We start from the raw sequence: 16,912 nt of genomic DNA on the forward strand, positions 1-16,912 counted from the left end.
AAAGAAAGAAAAGTTACTATTAACCTTGTCTTTTTTAAAAAATAAATAAATAACTATTTTGGTGGTCATTATGGATTAGAATACTAGTATGAGTTGACTTGATCTAGGGCCCTAGGTAGTACAGATTGGTGTTGAATGTGAACACATCCCGGATATCTCGGTGTTACACTGTTTTAGTCCCCCATTCTCACAGCCTAGCCTCGCAATCACTGCATCTGGACTCATTTTCTTTCTTTTCGCTGCATTTTAGTATATCTTTGTGCTTAGGTGTGCACTATAGCATAGAGAAAGGGCAGTAGGAATAGTTTATTATTAATAAATGTACCATTTGAGTCAGTCGATACGTTGTAGGGCGCTTTATTTTGGCTAGCTATCTGTTTTCTCGATGTTAACGCCAGCTAAGCTAGCTACATATGCTACTAGCCGCTGCTGCTTAATAACGTGTGATAAGATCGTCGAAATTTCGCAAAAACAAATCTGAAGACATATGAACGAGTCAGAAATACAGAACTAGGCCATTCAGATCGATGCTTTCAGACGCTTGACGGATCGAAAAAACCTAAACAAACAGCAGCGCGGCGTTGTCTTATTAAATCTCCTTCAGCTCCAGGTCTACTCATTTACCCCCGAAGATGTCTGAAATCATCCTGACGTTTCAGACCCAGCTGTCCGGAGTTATGGAGACAGTCTTTAAGGCTGCTATATTTGAGATCACCAGGCTGGTGGAGGACAGTTTCCTGGAGGAAATGTCCCGGAGCCGTGAGCAGGTGGAGTCTCTGAAGAAGAAACTGCAGTGGTCTGAGAGTAAAGGCAGGAGAAGATGTGCTGAGTGTGGCAACAACAAACTGTCCAGTGAGGAAAGACGAGAGAAATCATCACCAGGACAAACAGGTACATTTACAGTGTTGATATTTTCAGGTATCAGGAGGTTTGGTTTTGCTCTAGTGATTTAAAGGTGGAAATAAAAGTCACATAAAGCGTGTACACCGATCAGGCATAACATTATGAGCAGTGAGAGGTGAAGTGAATAACACTGATGATCTCCTCATCATGGCACCTGTTAGTGGGTGGGATATATTAGGCAACAAGTGAACATTTTGTCCTCAAAGTTGATGTGTTACAAGCAGGAAAAATGGGCAAGTGTAAGGATTTGAGGCCAAATTGTGATGGCCAGACGACTGGATCAGAGCATCTCCAAAACTGCAGCACTTGTGGGGTGTTCCCGGTCTGCAGTGGTCAGTATCTATAAAAGGAAGGAACAGTGGTGAGCCGGCGACAGGGTCATGGGTGGCCAAGGCTCATTGATGCACGTGGGGAGCGAAGGCTGGCCCGTGTGATCCAATCCAACAGGTGAACAGAAGTTAATGCTGGATCCAACAGCTGAAAAAGTTAATGCTGGTTCTGATAGAAAGGTGTCAGAGTACACAGTGCATGACGGGTCAGGGCTGTTTTGGCAGCAAAAAGGGGGACCAACACAATATTAGGCAGGTGGTCATATTGTTATGGCTGGTCGGTGTATATACTCGGTGATAATTTGTTAGTCGTTGCTGTATTTGTGTTATTCCTGAGTGAAGATGGTGTTTCACAGGATCCTTTCACAGGAATACTGAATTCCATGTGGGAATATACTCAGATGTGAGGGCAGACTGTTGTTTTTTCTCAGGGCAACGTTCACACACTCGTTCATTCCAGTGTGTGTTTTTTTTTGTTTGTTTTTTGGTTTATTGTCATTCCTCTATAAAAGAAGAAGCTCCAACTTAACTTCTCCAAAGTACTCTAACCTCCCTTTTTTTTTGCCTTCCTTAAACACAGGTTTGGAAAACGCTCGGATTCTTAAACAGGAGAGAAGTGCAGAGGAGAGCTGGAGAAGCTGTGGAGTTGAGAAAGCAGCAGAAGTTTCTGGAATGGTGGAATCAGAGCCCGAATCCAGTCCGGTTAAAGCTGCAGAGGTGAGCAGTATGCATGTTCATTTCTAAGAGCAAATGTTAACTAAGAGTCACATTTTTCTGCCCTCAATTTTAAATTCTATGTATGTAGTCATGATTCTGGGAGATTTCCAAAAATGGTTCTCATTGTGAGTGTGCTTTATACAGCCTGTGGTTCAAGAGGACGAGAAGCTGGACTGCATGCTTAAATCTGAAGCTGTTCACTCTGCCGCCGCTTCTCAGCTAAAAGATGAGTGGAAACTCGGTGCTGAAGGTACGGATTAAGATCTGTTTTACTTTATCTGAGAAGAGTATTGTGTGGAAATTCCTAGCACTGATTACATATCTTTCCTGTCAGTTTCACTGTAGCTACCAAACAATTCATGATAGTTACTGAATAGTTCCTAGCAGCTACTGAATCATTTGTAGTAGTTACTGAATGATCTGCTCTGAAATGAATAACAGACAAATTAGGGGTTAACATGAGACAAAGTGTAGCTGTGACAATAAATAACTCCTGCTGTAAATAGCAGTGGGACTGTTGTTTCTGAGAAATTCTGATAATACACTAATCAGGCATTACATACAATAGACCACCTGACTTATTTTGTTGGTCCCCCTTTTGCTGCCAAAACAGCCCTGACCCATCATACACTGTGTATTCTGACACTTTTCTATCAGAACCAGCATTAACTTCTTCAGCAATTTGAGCAACAGTAGCTCTCCTGTTGGATCAAACCACAGGGCCAGCCTTCGCTCCCCACGTGCATCAATGAGCCTTGGCACCGGTTCACCACTGTTCCTTTCTTGTACCACTTTTGATAGATACTGACCACTGCAGCCCAGGAACACCTCACAAGAGCTGCAGTTTTGGAGATGCTCTGATCCAGTCCACTAGCCATCACAATTTGGCCCGGTTTTGTAATAATACTACGCCAAGGGGCAACTAAAATTACATGCAAACACCAATGTAATGAGAATGACAGGAGAACAATCAAAGTTACAAGTGGAAATCATTTTCACTCAGTGTTTAGGGAGACCGATGTGATATTATGACCAAAAATAGTGACTTGTGAGTGACTTGCTAGTATCTAGTGTATTAGCTAACTTGGTACTAACAGCTAGCTAGCTAATGATTGCTCAACCGCACAGAATATTGACCACAAATAGAAATATGTGAAATGCTAATAGGTGTATGCATTTTTATTTTAGCTTTCTTAAATTAAAACTCTGCTCACTAGCTAAGACAGCTAAGGCTAAACTGAGCTTACTAGTGAAAGCTAGCATTGATAAGCAGCTTTAATCATGTACATGTTAAGAGTTTTTATAGAGATTATAGGATATCTAACTATATAGATTGGCTCTGTTGTTAAAACAACTATATTTGTGTATGTTTGTGTTTTCCAGTAACGGAAGGCTCTGATAACTCTGCTCATAGTAAATCTTACAGTGAGCAGGAGTTACAGCAGATTCAGAACGATTGGAGCTCTGGGTTGGATCAAGCCCCTGAACCTGAACCTGAACCTGAGCCGGACATGGACCATATCCAGGGTCTGCTCTATAGAAGTCGCTACAACATGGAGGACTTGGGAAGCTACAGCAACCAGGAGCTGGATATGGGAGGGATGAATGGACTAGCAGATCCTTCTCATAGAGCTGCAGAGGTTTTGGGATTCGGGGTGCTTCCGGGTTCATTGCAGACTGACCTGGGTACGTCTGAGGAATGCAGAAGACAGCTGAAAAATAAACGAGGAAACAAAGGCTCACCATCATTACACAACGCTTCTGATACCAGCGACATGGACTGTTTGCTTATTAACGAGGAAGGCTACTTGCAGGATGTAAGCGGACTCACTCAAGCTCCAGGTGCCCCACCCGGAGACTCACAAGGACACCAGATATACAACAGAGATGCGGTTAATGACAGTACTGATTGCTTTTACAGTGGAGAAGCATTCAGCCAGTCACTAGAGCTGAACAATGGGCCTGCAGGAATCTTGGGAGAGAACAGAGAGGACAGGGAGCATGCTTGCACTCAGTGTATGATCACTTTCCCAGACCAGGTTTCCCTGAAAGCTCACTTGAATGGTCACCGACATCGCAACATCACCAATTCCTTCGTCTGCAACCAGTGTGGAAAGAAGTTCCCTCAAGCCTGCAACCTGAAGGTCCACCAGCGTGTGCACCAGAGGGAAGGTCTGCATCTGTGCAGCCACTGCGGGAAAGGCTACACGTCCTTCAGTGACCTGCGGCGGCACCGCTGCAGCCAGGCTGGAGACAAACCCTACAGCTGCTCGCTGTGTGGGAACAAGTTCAGCCGTCTGTGGAACCTCAAGCTGCACCGGCGAATCCACACGCAGGAGAAACCGCACCGCTGCAGCATGTGTGACAAGAGCTTCACCCGGGCTGACATCCTGAAGGTCCACCAGCGCACGCACACCGGAGAGAGGCCGTATTCCTGCAGGGTCTGTGGACTCACCTTTAAACGCCTCGACCATCTCCGATCACACCAACGCAAACACGGAGCCAACCTGAATAACCACCAGAACTAGTCGTCTGTGGAATAACAACGCCTATACAGCGTGGCTTGTATTTTTTTTAACAGGTGACTAATTTACAGAATTGTAGTACCTTTCTGCCAAACGCTGCATCAAGTTTGTAATGCAGAAAAGAGCAGATTAATGTATTAAAATGAGCAGGTTAGTGTATTGACTGTTATAAAGCAGATACGATGCACTATGGACTACACATAGTCTTATTTATTACAGTCTTATTAATAATGCAATTTGCATCATTTTATTTGCTCCAAAAAATATTTACTGCAGGTTTAACTGTTTTTAAAAACGATTGTGGTGGTGGTGGGTTTTTTTTTTGTTTGTGTGTGTGTGTGTGAGTCTTAAAGTTAGTTATGAATAGGCTTTTACAGGGCATAGAACAAGACGCTTTTAGAAACTGCCAGGATTGGACAAATCACAAATTCTCATAAAAATAAACAAGACAACAACAAGAGCTCACTCACTGGACGCCTAATTGATTAGACTTGGGTTGGCAGCTAACATCATGTAATAATGTGTAACTAGCTGGTTCAAGTGTATTAACACAGACTAAGGAAAATAGGTCATGTGATTATTATCCTCTTCTAACAAAGTTGTAAGGAAACACTTGACAACATTTCGATGGCTTAATCAAGCTAGTAAAAATCATCTCACTTCTTTCTGGGATGAGTTTTACTAGCTTGATTAAGCCGTCGAAATGTTGTCAGTGAAGCAGGATTGGGAAGGTCTAGCTTGTGCTATAGTGTCAACATCACAAAATACGTAACAGGCACTGTGTGAAGCAGATCAACTTTAAACATACACGTGAAACCAGACATGAAATCTTTTGTCCCATTCAAGTGATTTGTCCACCCCGCTATTGTTTTTTTTTTTTTTTTTTTGTTCCATCTGTATAGTGAGATGTGATTATAAAACAGGATGTTCATGTATCTTTGTCTAGAGTTGTTTCATTTATTGGTGTTTGTTCAAATGTTGTAGATAGTGATGTGTTTCTTATAAATCTTACCATAAAGCGTACAAACAGTTCTCACACGAGTTTTCTTTGCTTCTTTTAAGAAATTCCAATAGGCTGCCATTATATCTGTTTTCCTACAAGTACTTCTAAACACATCATTTGCCTTTTGGATGTTGTGTAAACTATGCAGATTCGTTCAGCACTGTTGAACTGCCATAGTTTTACATAAAGAATTACATAAAAACAGACTGAGAACTTGTGAAGATTCTCAGTCATCCAGCTACGGATATCTGGTCATGTCAACTGGACTTTCTAGTTAGATCGAAACGTTTCACTGCTCATCCGAGCCTCTTCCCTAAGACTGAAGAAGCTGTTTGGATGAATAGTAAAACATTTTTACTATCCAGTTAACATGACTCAACTTCCAAACTGAAAACTGTGTTATTTAGGCTCCGTCTACACTAATCCGGATAAATTTGAAAACGACATTAACATTTTCAATCGTTTCCTAAAAGTTGGCCATCCACACCGAAACGCTGATGTCCCTGTACTGCACTTCGACCTGCGTCATTTCCGCCTGGTGTTTATTAACATTCCGGCTCTATGAAACGTCATCCACCATCTTAGCTGAATTGGTCACATGACTAAAAATACGTTTTCGAAAGCCTCCGTTAGTTAAATTTATCCACTTTGGAGAGCGTTTTCAAAAAGATACGTGTTCGTCGACTGGAAAAGCGCCGTCTCAGTGTGGACGGAAGGCCAAAACGGATAGAAAAATGTTCGTTTTTAAGCGAAAACGTATTAGTGTGGACATGGCCTTAAATCAAGCCAAAAGGCAAATCAGCTTTTGTGAAATTTGATTAAACATTCATACACAACTCATTCAGCAAGCTGAGGATATGACATTGTTGCACTTGAAAATGCCTCCAGTTTGCCCTGTAGAAGCCTATGGGAGATCACTTTTTTTGCATTATTCTTATCTTTAGAAGCACAAAACACCAGTAAAGTAATTCTCATTTTCTTTCATAGCCCTCTCGAATATTTTCGCTAAGGTAGTTTGAAAGCGAGTGTTCGTCATTTCTATGTGTACTGTTTCATGCTGCAGTGCCTCTGTAATCACTTTATTTTGCAAACCGAGACCTCGTCTCTTATTTAATACTGTTTTAATAATGAGTCATAATTACACACTTAGTTACTTTTATCTGATGTCTGTCAAATATATGCAGATTTTTTTGGTTTGTTAGGACAGGCTTTGTATCGGTTTCCCTGGGATAGTTATGGGGCAGAGACTCACTGGGACGTTTATACAGAATTTTAAAAATAAAAGTGAAGTTGATTGACAGGGAAGTCACTGTGTCTGTGTGTATGTGGGGGGGGGGGGGTTGTCGGTGTAAGCATTCTAGACTAAAACTTTTCAAGAGATGGGAATGAAGCCCACAGACACTAGAGTTGCTCAGGGCTCTGATGTTAATGTTCAATGATGTGTGTCTCAACAAAAAATTAATATAGGAATGAATACTTTAAAGATACTTTACTGATGATTTTATCTGAAACGTTGATCCATGTTGATGAATATACAAAGAATTGTATAAGATGTTTATAATTCTAAATATTATAATGTGCCAGTTTATTACACTCCTGTTCCAAAGTTTAGGATGACTTGGAAATTTCCTTGTTTTCCAAAGAAGAACCCATTTGTATCCATTTCAAATACATATAATTAGTCAGATGATTTTTGAGCAAAGCTCTACACTGTCACGAAGAATCCCATTATCAGCAACCATCAGTTCTCTGTTTGCTAATCCAAGCTAATCATTGTATAACGCTGATTGGAAAGCTTTTTTGCAATTGTGCTAGCACTGCTGAAAACATTTGTACTGATTAAAGGAGCAATACAAATGGTTGCCTTTAGAATAGTTATTATCTTGGAGCATCAGGAGTTGTGGGTTTGTTTACTGGCTCAAATTGTCCAGGAAGAAAGATCTTTTGTTCTTTTCATGGGAAATGAGCTACCCCCTTCATAGAACAACACAAAATGATTCTAACCAGAACAGAACAAGGAGTGGGGAGGTCCTGGTGCACAACTGGAAAACAAGGTCATTTCCAAGTGATCCCAAACTTTTGAACAGTCGTGTAAGTGCACCTACCTACATCCACATACACTGTATTACCAAAAGTTTTGGGACGTCTGCTTTTACATGCACATGAATGTAATATGGAGTTGGCCTGGCTTGTGCAGCTATGACAGCTTTAACTCTTCTGGGAAGGTTTTCCACAAGGTTTAAGAGTGTGTTTATGGGAATTTCTGACCATTCCACTAGAAGTGCATTGGTGAGGTCAGGCACTGATGCTGGAGGAGATCTAGCTCACAGTCTCCGCTCTTAATTCATCCCAAAGGTGTTCAATCAGGTTGAGGTCAGGACTCTGTGAAGTTCCTCCACACCAAACTCGCTCATCTATGTCTTTATGGGCCTTGCTTTGTGCACTGGTGTGCAGTCATGTTGGAACAGGAAGGGGTCATCTCCCGAAAGTTGGAAGCATGAAATTGTCCAAAATATCTTGGTATGCTGAAGCATTAAGAGTTCCTTTCACTGGAACTGAGGGGCCGAGCCCAACCCCTGAAAAACAACACCTGAATTCAATGATTTGGAGGGGTGTCCCAAATCTTTTGGCAATATAGTGTATATATGGAGATATTTAGCACAGAAAAGATATGTATTAGTTTCTCTAACCTTTCACTAGTGGTAAGAAACCAGCATAAGGCCACTCACAACAATACATGCCTTTATATTTCTATTTATTATTGAAGTGAGCTGTTTATTATTGATTTGAGCTCACAACCTTCTCACTGCTAAGCCAAAGCTTTGGGGGAAGAGCAAAAGATGGCTTAGGGTCAGTAATTATATATAAAAATGGTGCAGTTAATATATCCTAAAATCTTAAAATAAGTGGCCACTTATATAGTAAAATGTAACTGTAGAAGAAGCCTTTATTTGTCACGTATATGTTACAGCATTGTGAAAATCTTTTCTTTGCATACCCTTGCTTGTTAGGTTAAGTTAAGAGCACAGCTCAGGGTCAGCCATGATACAGTGCCCCTGGAGCAAAAAGGGTTAAGGGCCCAACAATGGTGGCTTGGTTCTGTAGGGTCTTGAACCCCTGACCTTCTAATGAGTAATCAGTAGTGTAAATGTTGTCTCAAAGGCTAATGACTCTATGTTGCTGATCGTAAGGTTAGGAGGTTCAAGCCCTTGCACCTCTAAGTTGCCACTGTTGGGCCCCTGAGCAAAAGCCCTTATCCCTCTCTGCTCCAGGGGCACTGTGTAAAAGCTGAACCTGTGCTCTGCCAACTTCCTAACAATCTGGGATGCGTGAAGAAAAGAATTCCACAGTTTATAATGTATATGTTACAAATAACATGTACATTACACACATCCACATACACCGATCAGGCATAGCACTATGACCACCTGCCTAATATTGTGTTGGTCCCCCTTTTGCTGCCAAAACAGCCCTGACCCGTCGAGGCATGGACTCCACTATCGATCAACCCTACAGTTTTGGAGATGTTCTGATCCAGTCGTCTATCCATCACAATTTAACCTTTGTCAGACTCACTCAAATCCTTACGCTTGCCCATTTTTCCTGCTTCGAACACATCAACTTCGAGGACAAAATTTTCACTTGCTGCCCCCCCCCACTAACAGGTACCATGATGAGGAGATCATCAGTGTTATTCACCTGGCACCTATCAGTGGTCATAATGTTATGCCTGATCGGTGTACACCTTCTTAACCCAGAAGCCCTCAAGCGTTAAGTCACCACTGCTGTATTAAGAAAGTTAGTGTTTCCCCGCAACGCGTTTCACATGAGCAATTGTCCATGCGGGCCACTGTACAATGCTTGACGTCACGGAGGATAACAAGGTTTCCTTTTCACACCGTTGCATCCAACCATGTCTATTAGCTAATTAGTCCGCGCAAATTCAACCGCATTTCTGGTTATATGTGCAGTGTTTCTAAAAACACCACGCAGCAGCGACGCCGCGGTTCACGAAGCTCGTGTAGCTTAGCCGAGCAGCAGAGCACCGTTAGCATGAGCACTGAGTTAGCTGTGAAAGCTAGTCATGCTAGGAGCTGATGAAACACGCAAGGTGTCAGAGCAAAAGATCTCAGCCCAGGATGTAAGGATCGAGTGAACCACACCAGATCAGGAAGAGCTGTCACTGAGCAATACGAGGAGTGCGCGCGCGTGTGTGTGTGTGTGTGTGTGTGTGTGTTACATCCCGGGTCGTGTTGGCGGTTGGGATTCATTCTCGCTGGGTTTGTTGTGGAGGTGTATGGGACGCAGCAGGATGTCGGATTCTCTCCTCCTGACGTTTCAGACTCAGCTCTCCGGCGTGATGGAGACCATCCTGAGATCAGCTTTATGTGAAATCACCAGGCTGGTGGAAGGAAGCTTCTTAGAGGAGATCGGTCGCGGGAAACAAGAGGCAGAAGTTATGAGACGAAGACTGCAAATCCTGGAAACTAAACTCAGCGAGAGAGAGAGAGTTAAACGTGTCAGGTGTACAGACTGCGGCAGAACCGGACTCTCGAAGAAGGACACCGGTCCGAGAGACCCCAGGAGGCAAAGTGAAGGTCAGTGAACTATGTGATCTACATATTTTCTGTACTTACACTGATCAGGCATAACATTACGACCACCTGCCTAATATTGTGTTGGTCCCCCTTTTGCTGCCAAAACAGCTCTGACCCATCATGCACTGTGTATTCTGACACCTTTCTATCAGAAACAGCATTAACTGAGCAACACAGTAACTCGTCTGTTGGATCGGATCACACAGACCATCCTTCATTCCCCACGTGCATCAATGAGCCTTGGCCGCCCATGACCCTGTCGCCGGTTCACCACTGTTCCATCCTTGGACCACTTTTGATAGATACTGACCACTGCAGACCGGGAACACCCCACAAGAGCTGCAGTTTTGGAGATGCTCTGATCCAGTCGTCTAGCCATCACAATTTGGCCCTTCGTCAAACTTGCTCAAATCCTTACGCTTGTCCATTTTTCCTGCTTCTAAGACATCAACTTTGAGGACAAAATGCTCACTTGCTGCCTAATATATCCCACCCACTAACAGGTGCCATGATGAGGAGATCATCAAATTCAAATAGAAAATTTTATTTGTCACATACATATACATACACAGTACGACATGCAGTAAAATGTTTTTTCACGACTGTCCGGCATGTAAACATTTATAAAAAGTATGTTAGAAAGAGATCCATAAAAAATAAAGATAAAAATAAAACTAGAGTATCAAAAAATAAAAAAAAAAGAGTATAAAAATAGAAAATAAAGTAAAATATAATATAGATAAATAAAAATAAAATAAAATATGAAAATATAGGTGTAAATAAAAATATAATATAAATAAAAAATAAAATATGAAAATTGGTGTAAAAATATGAAAAAATAGGTGTATATATATATATATATATATATATATATATATATATATATATATATATATATATATATATATATATATAGTGGTATATACACATAAATGCAGAAATGAACATGAAGGGATGTGTGTATATGGCATATATTGAGGTGATCCAGTGTTTATCATTAAAGTGTCCATGTGCTGGAATAATTGTATAAAGTGACTTGTGCCAGTCCAGTGTCAAAGTGTCAGTTTCTGCAAATGTGCGAGGTTGTGCAAAGTGATGAAAAAAAGCAGAGAGAGTCCCCGTATCCGTATCAGGTTCTAGGTGTTTCCTGGTTCAGACACTGAATGGCCTGCGGGAAGAAGCTCCTCCTCATTCTCTCTGTGTTTGCCTTCATGGAGCGGAAGCGCTTCCCTGAACGCAACAGAGAAAAGAGTCCATTGTTGGGATGGCTGAGGTCACAATCTTCCTGGCTCTGATCCGGCACCGCTTGCTGTAGATGTCCTTCAGGTCAGGGAGCTCGGTGTGGATGGTACGTTCAGCTGAACACACCACTCTCTGGAGGGCTCAGTGGTTATAAGTGGTTATTTATTAATCAGTGTTATTCACTTCACCTGTCAGTGCTCATAATGTTGTGTGATCGGTGTATTATTGATGAGTTCTTGGATCTGATTGGTCAGAAGATGTTGATTTATTATCTGTAACAGCATGTCTTACTGGCAAATCACAGGGTTTTTTTTTGTTTGTTTGTTTTTTTTTTGTTTTTTTTTTACAAATTCTCCGTACATAGAGGGAATTAACACTTTTTATTTATTTATTTATTTATAATTTTTTTTAATAGCAAAAAATCTTCCAAAAATGTTCATACTTTCTATTATGTGTTTTGTTTTTAGCAAGGCATTATGTATTCCTTTCGGCAAAAGAAGAACACATTAAAATTGTTCTGTAAGGATTATTCAACGTTTATGGAAGGAGTCTTCGATATCAGTCAGTTTTCCACCATGGATTTTTTTTTCCCGCTTTTGACATGATGAATTACATTTTATTTTTCTTTTATCACCTACACGAGACAGAAGTAAGGGAACACACTTTTTTTCGTTTAGAGCCGCTTCACCTTAAGCCACTTTACATCACCCAGCAGTGGATTTTTTTTTCTGTGCACTGTTTATTCCTAACATATGACACAGTTAGTAATTATTCTACATGTAGAATGTATAGCTGAATGATGTACAGCTCTCTGGTGTTTGCAGGTGTGGAAGTGATTTGTGTTACAAAGCAGGAGGGTGTGTCTGAAGCTGGCAGGAGAATCTGTGAAAAGGGAAGCGTAACGCCAGGGCAAGAGGCAACTTCAACCATCCCTGACCCTGAGCTTAAGGTGAGGGTGACTCTTACTATAGTATAACTGCACCTGCTGCCACTTCCAGTATTGCTGGTCATGTTTAAATCACTGACATAACATGTCTTAATGAAGGGTTTTATGTGATATCGCTGTGAGTATATACAACAATGTACATTTCACTTTAAATAGACACTCACCATGATTATAAGTAATTATTTTATACTGTACAGACCTTTGTGTGTAAAAATCCCAGGACATCAGCAGTTTATGAAATGCACAAACCAGCCCTTCCAGCAACAACAACTGTACCATAATGAAAGTCACAGAGATTACACTTTTTCCCTCATTCTGATGTTTGATGTGAACATTAACTGAAGCTCTTGAACTGTACATGTATGATTTTATGCATTGTGCAGCTGCCACATGATTGGCTGATTGGAGAACTGCATCAATAGACAGGTGTTCCTAATAAAGTGGATGGAGAATATCGAACTCTGAAGTAGTTAACTATTTAAGTAGTTAAGATGTCTGCCTTTACATGTACATGAATTTAATATAGAGTTGGCCCGCCCTTTGCAGCTATAACAGCTTCAACTCTTCTGGGAAGGCTTTCCACAAGGTTTAGGAGTGTGTTTATGGGAATTTTTTGACCATTCCACTAGAAGTGCATTGGTGAGGTCAGGCACTGATGTTGGACGAGAAGGCCTGGCTCCGAGTCTGCGCTTTAATTCATCCCAAAGGTGTTCTATGGGTTGAGTTCAGGACTCTGTGCAGGGCAGTCAAGGTCCTCCACACCAAACATCCATGTGTTTATGGATCTTGTTTTGTGCTCTGGTGTGAAGTCATGTTGGGACAGGAAGCGGTCATCCCCAAACTGTTCCCACAAAGTTGGGAGCATGAAATTGTCCAAAATGTCTTGGTATGCTGAAGCATTCAGAGTTCCTTTCACTGGAACTAAGGTGCCAAACCCAACCCCTGAAAAACAAAACCTGAATTGAATGATTTGGAGGGGTGTCCCAAAACTTTTGGTAATATAGTGTATCATGGGCAGTTTTGCTTTCAAGAACTCAAACTTGCAAAAAGTAAATACACTTTTTCTTGAGATAAAATAGAAGTGAAAGTCAAATCAAATAAATCATCTGTAAAATCACCTTTTGGATTCAAACACAGCATCTCCTCATAGACTGTTTAATAAATGAGTTTGTAATGATGTTATAAACATGAACCACCACTGTGTGTCACATAATTTGGATTATTACTCAAGTTTGTTTTTAATTTTTTATAAACGTGATCATTTAATATTTGTGCTGCTGCAGTGTTGTCATATAATATTCTCTTCGATCATTAGATTTGTTAATATCCTGAACATGGTAATGGGTTATTCGGCTATAACAGCGCGGATATGAAAAACAGAATCTCTCTTGTTTTTCAGACTCAAGTGGATGGAGCGATAGTCGGTGGGACGGTGAAGGAGGAGGTCGCGGAGGCCTCAGGTGTGCAGGTCTACCCAACAGCACACTGTCCCATCACAGCAGATCACAGAGTCTCCCAGAGCCACAATGCTGGGGAAATATCAGGCATCCACACATCACAGCCTGAGCACTGGCTTCCTCAGAGAGACAAGTTACCCAGCACCAGTTCTGGGAATCAGGATTCAGTGAAACAAAGAGCACAATCAAAAAAGCCAGACTCTAAAATGGAGCATCCGGTGCATATATCTCATCCACAGTCGGAGCTTACGGCGCCTGCTTCATCTTCCGTGTCCCCCACTGTGAACCAGCAGGCAGGCACTCCAGAATCAGTGGCCATTAAACAGGAAGTTGTCGTTGTGCTTCCCCCAGAATGGGAAGAGTTGGACAGGGCGAGGACAGGGACCATGTCCACGGCAAGCAGGGTAAGTCAGGTACGCGAAGAACTCCAGCACAGAGATCATCTTCCTTCAGGAACCTCAGAGGAACGACACACGGTCTATCCAGGACCTTGTGGAAAGGAAAGCCTGTCATCTCAGGTCACGCAGCAACTCAGGATGCTGGTTAAAAAACAGCCCAAACCTGCTGAAAATGCCAACGTTCTGGCGTCAAGTTCTACCAGGGGACATTCGCTCCACAAGAGTCCTCCTCTGCCAAAACCCTCTCAGGCACTTCCACAACTCCAGCGCTCCTACACAGACGAGAGAGCCGTCAGTGCCTTGCAGGCTGGAAGAAATATCCCTCAGGTGGTCGGCATTAGGACTCACGGTCACGTCGGGCACCATGTTGCGAGGACGCCGCACATCTGCTCGCAGTGTGGGAAGGGCTTCTCGCATCTCTGCCACTTGAGAGCTCACCAACAGATCCACACAGGAGAGAGGCAGTTCTGCTGCACGCTGTGCGGCCGCAGCTTTACCAAACTCAGCAACCTGAAGGCACATCGCAGGGTCCATACGGGAGAAAGACCCTACATCTGCATGGACTGTGGAAAACGCTTCACACAGAAATGCAACTTAAAAAGACACCAGAGGATTCACTCTGCTCACCCGTGACAACCGGTTCAGAGAGCATCGTCTACCTGACTGTGCTTGCTAAAGCGTGAAGAGGTTTTGTGTTTACAGTGTGTAACTATTCTATTGTGCAGCTGTCTCTTGTTTTGTATATGGGTGTGTGAATAAGTTCTCCATCTCTTTTTCAGATATGTAAGCAATATTGTGCTCAAGACCATGCATAGGTGTAGTCTTTTTCCATAGTCATACAATGTCATGAAGTGGCACCACTATGAATTATGAATAAAGGACCTTTTTTCATAGTTTGTTTATCTTTGAGATTCAGGATTAGAAACCAGAAATTACAGCAAGCAGGTTTAACAAATGCACACTCAGAAGTATTCTTTAAATGCACAAACATTGTTTTGCATTTATTCAAATTAAGAATTTTCCTGTAATTTACATTCTGTACTTTTCCAGTTTTGCTCACTGCTGTACTGAGAAACAGTCAGCCAAAAATAGCCAACAAACAGCAATCCTATAGTCCTGTAGTCTTCCAACATTGTGTGTATTGTGTGCTAGTTACTAGAAGGAATCAAATCCTAGAATACTGCTATAGGGTCATGGTTTAATACTCAGCTTTAAGCTTGAGTAGCACATGAGGACCCGGTTGCAACATTCTGGTTCACATTCCTCATAGAGGAGCATGTGGTGGTCAGGGGTCAGCCGTCCAGCCCTCCTGTAGACCAGTTTATCACCCAAGGGGCCAGTCTAGTTTCACACACTTTCTTGCATTTTTACCCCATGACAGATGAACAGGTGTTCTGATGATCAAGTCACCACTGTCCTTTCCAAATCTGCTTCATGAAATGGAAAAAATCATACCCATATGTGATTTATTTAAACATCCCATTCTATATTTATCTCCAGTTTTGCTTTTAAATGATCCCTGGTCTTCTGGGAAGGCTTTCCTCTAGATTTTGGAGTGTAGGTGTGGGAATTTGCTCATTCAGCCACAAAAGCATTAGGTGGAATATATTTAGGGCTGTTCCTGTGGAGGGAAATCTTAATGCTACAGCATACAAAGACTTTCTATATTGTCACCCACACGCTGATCTCTTGAGGATTTGTGGCAGATGGAAGCATCTCACCTCTTTCATAAAGTTTTAATAATTTAAGAAGACTTGAGAACATGCTGTCAACGGTGTTGTGAGACACCATAATGGGACATACACTTTTAGTGTAATGGGAGTTACTGCTGTCAGAGTAGTCCAAGAAGAAAGGTTAGCTGGAGGGAGAATCTGTGAGGAAGAGTGTAAGCCTCTGGCTTCCGTTCCATGAGGAGCAAATTTCATCGAGCTATTCTGTCATGGCAGGTAATATACATACTTACAAAGAGACTCCTTATGCTTTCTTGGGTGTTCATCAAGTTGTTTTAACGTTTATGGCGTTTTTGAGTAGCGGGGTGTTTAGGGTATGGAATATGTGCCAGATTCAGTGTCTAAATTTGCCGGTGCTTTGTGCTGTATTGCTTAGTTAACACAGGACATGTCAGAACCTAAACTGCTTAATAGACACCATGCCATGTGGAATAACCCAGATTGTTGAGGGACGAGGCAGGTAAGTGTCATACTAAACAGCATAACAATTTGTAGCTAACTCAGTGTGGGAGTGATGGATAAAATGGCTAGCAAGAAAACAAGTGAACACAACTCAAGATGACCGCAGTGACTGAATAGATGAAAGGAGATGGTTGGAGTCCATTAGCAGCTTTGAAAGACAGGTTATCTGTATATTTGACCTTTGTTACGTGATATGCACACAATGTCTTGTGTGAAGTGAGAAGTCGAATGGTTACAATGAACGCATGCAACAGTATTCATTTGAAATGCTACATCAAATGGTCACTTTGTGACCTTGTTGAAGGTCTCAACAAGTACACGGGACAGTATAAGGCTAATTCGTATGTCTCTAGTTGTTAGGAAGGATCATATTATTAATGAAATATTGCTTTTAATTGTAGTGATTTATGTAATGCAGTGTATGTGTACAAAGTCTGGCTCCAGGGCCAAATGAGACTAATAGACACGTTAATTGAACTGCAGCTTCTCTGTATGATGGCCAGCCAACATGCTGCAGTTCTTCCTTTCACCAGACGGTGGCAGAAGACTGTTATAACCCAGCTAAGTTGCAAAAGCCCCTTTTCACTCCCTACACTTGCAAA

General features: G+C 41.9%; 1 protein-coding gene across 1 annotated transcript; it reads left to right on the forward strand.

Annotated features, from left to right (window-relative positions):
* Positions 1-75: 75 nt before the first annotated feature.
* si:ch73-109d9.2 (uncharacterized protein LOC565042 homolog) lies at positions 76-15,003 on the forward strand. Its single transcript, XM_058384906.1, has 8 exons — positions 76-891; positions 1,813-1,949; positions 2,094-2,199; positions 3,333-4,476; positions 9,449-9,541; positions 9,633-10,075; positions 12,142-12,266; positions 13,663-15,003. The coding sequence occupies exons 1-8, from the start codon at positions 633-635 to the stop codon at positions 14,749-14,751; spliced, it is 3,396 nt and encodes a 1,131-aa protein (XP_058240889.1). The 5' UTR covers positions 76-632; the 3' UTR covers positions 14,752-15,003.
* Positions 15,004-16,912: the final 1,909 nt, after the last annotated feature.

This window comes from Hemibagrus wyckioides, linkage group LG03 (assembly GCF_019097595.1).
Source record: "Hemibagrus wyckioides isolate EC202008001 linkage group LG03, SWU_Hwy_1.0, whole genome shotgun sequence".
Classification (NCBI taxonomy): Eukaryota; Metazoa; Chordata; class Actinopteri; order Siluriformes; family Bagridae; genus Hemibagrus; species Hemibagrus wyckioides.

Bases quoted from the DNA above. Each gene is read 5' to 3' on its own strand.
- si:ch73-109d9.2 (XM_058384906.1), top strand. From the start codon at position 633: ATGTCTGAAATCATCCTGACGTTTCAGACCCAGCTGTCCGGAGTTATG. The intron at 2,200-3,332 runs GTACGGATTAAG...TGTGTTTTCCAG, and splicing joins GTGGAAACTCGGTGCTGAAG to TAACGGAAGGCTCTGATAAC. The intron at 12,267-13,662 runs GTGAGGGTGACT...CTTGTTTTTCAG, and splicing joins TCCCTGACCCTGAGCTTAAG to ACTCAAGTGGATGGAGCGAT.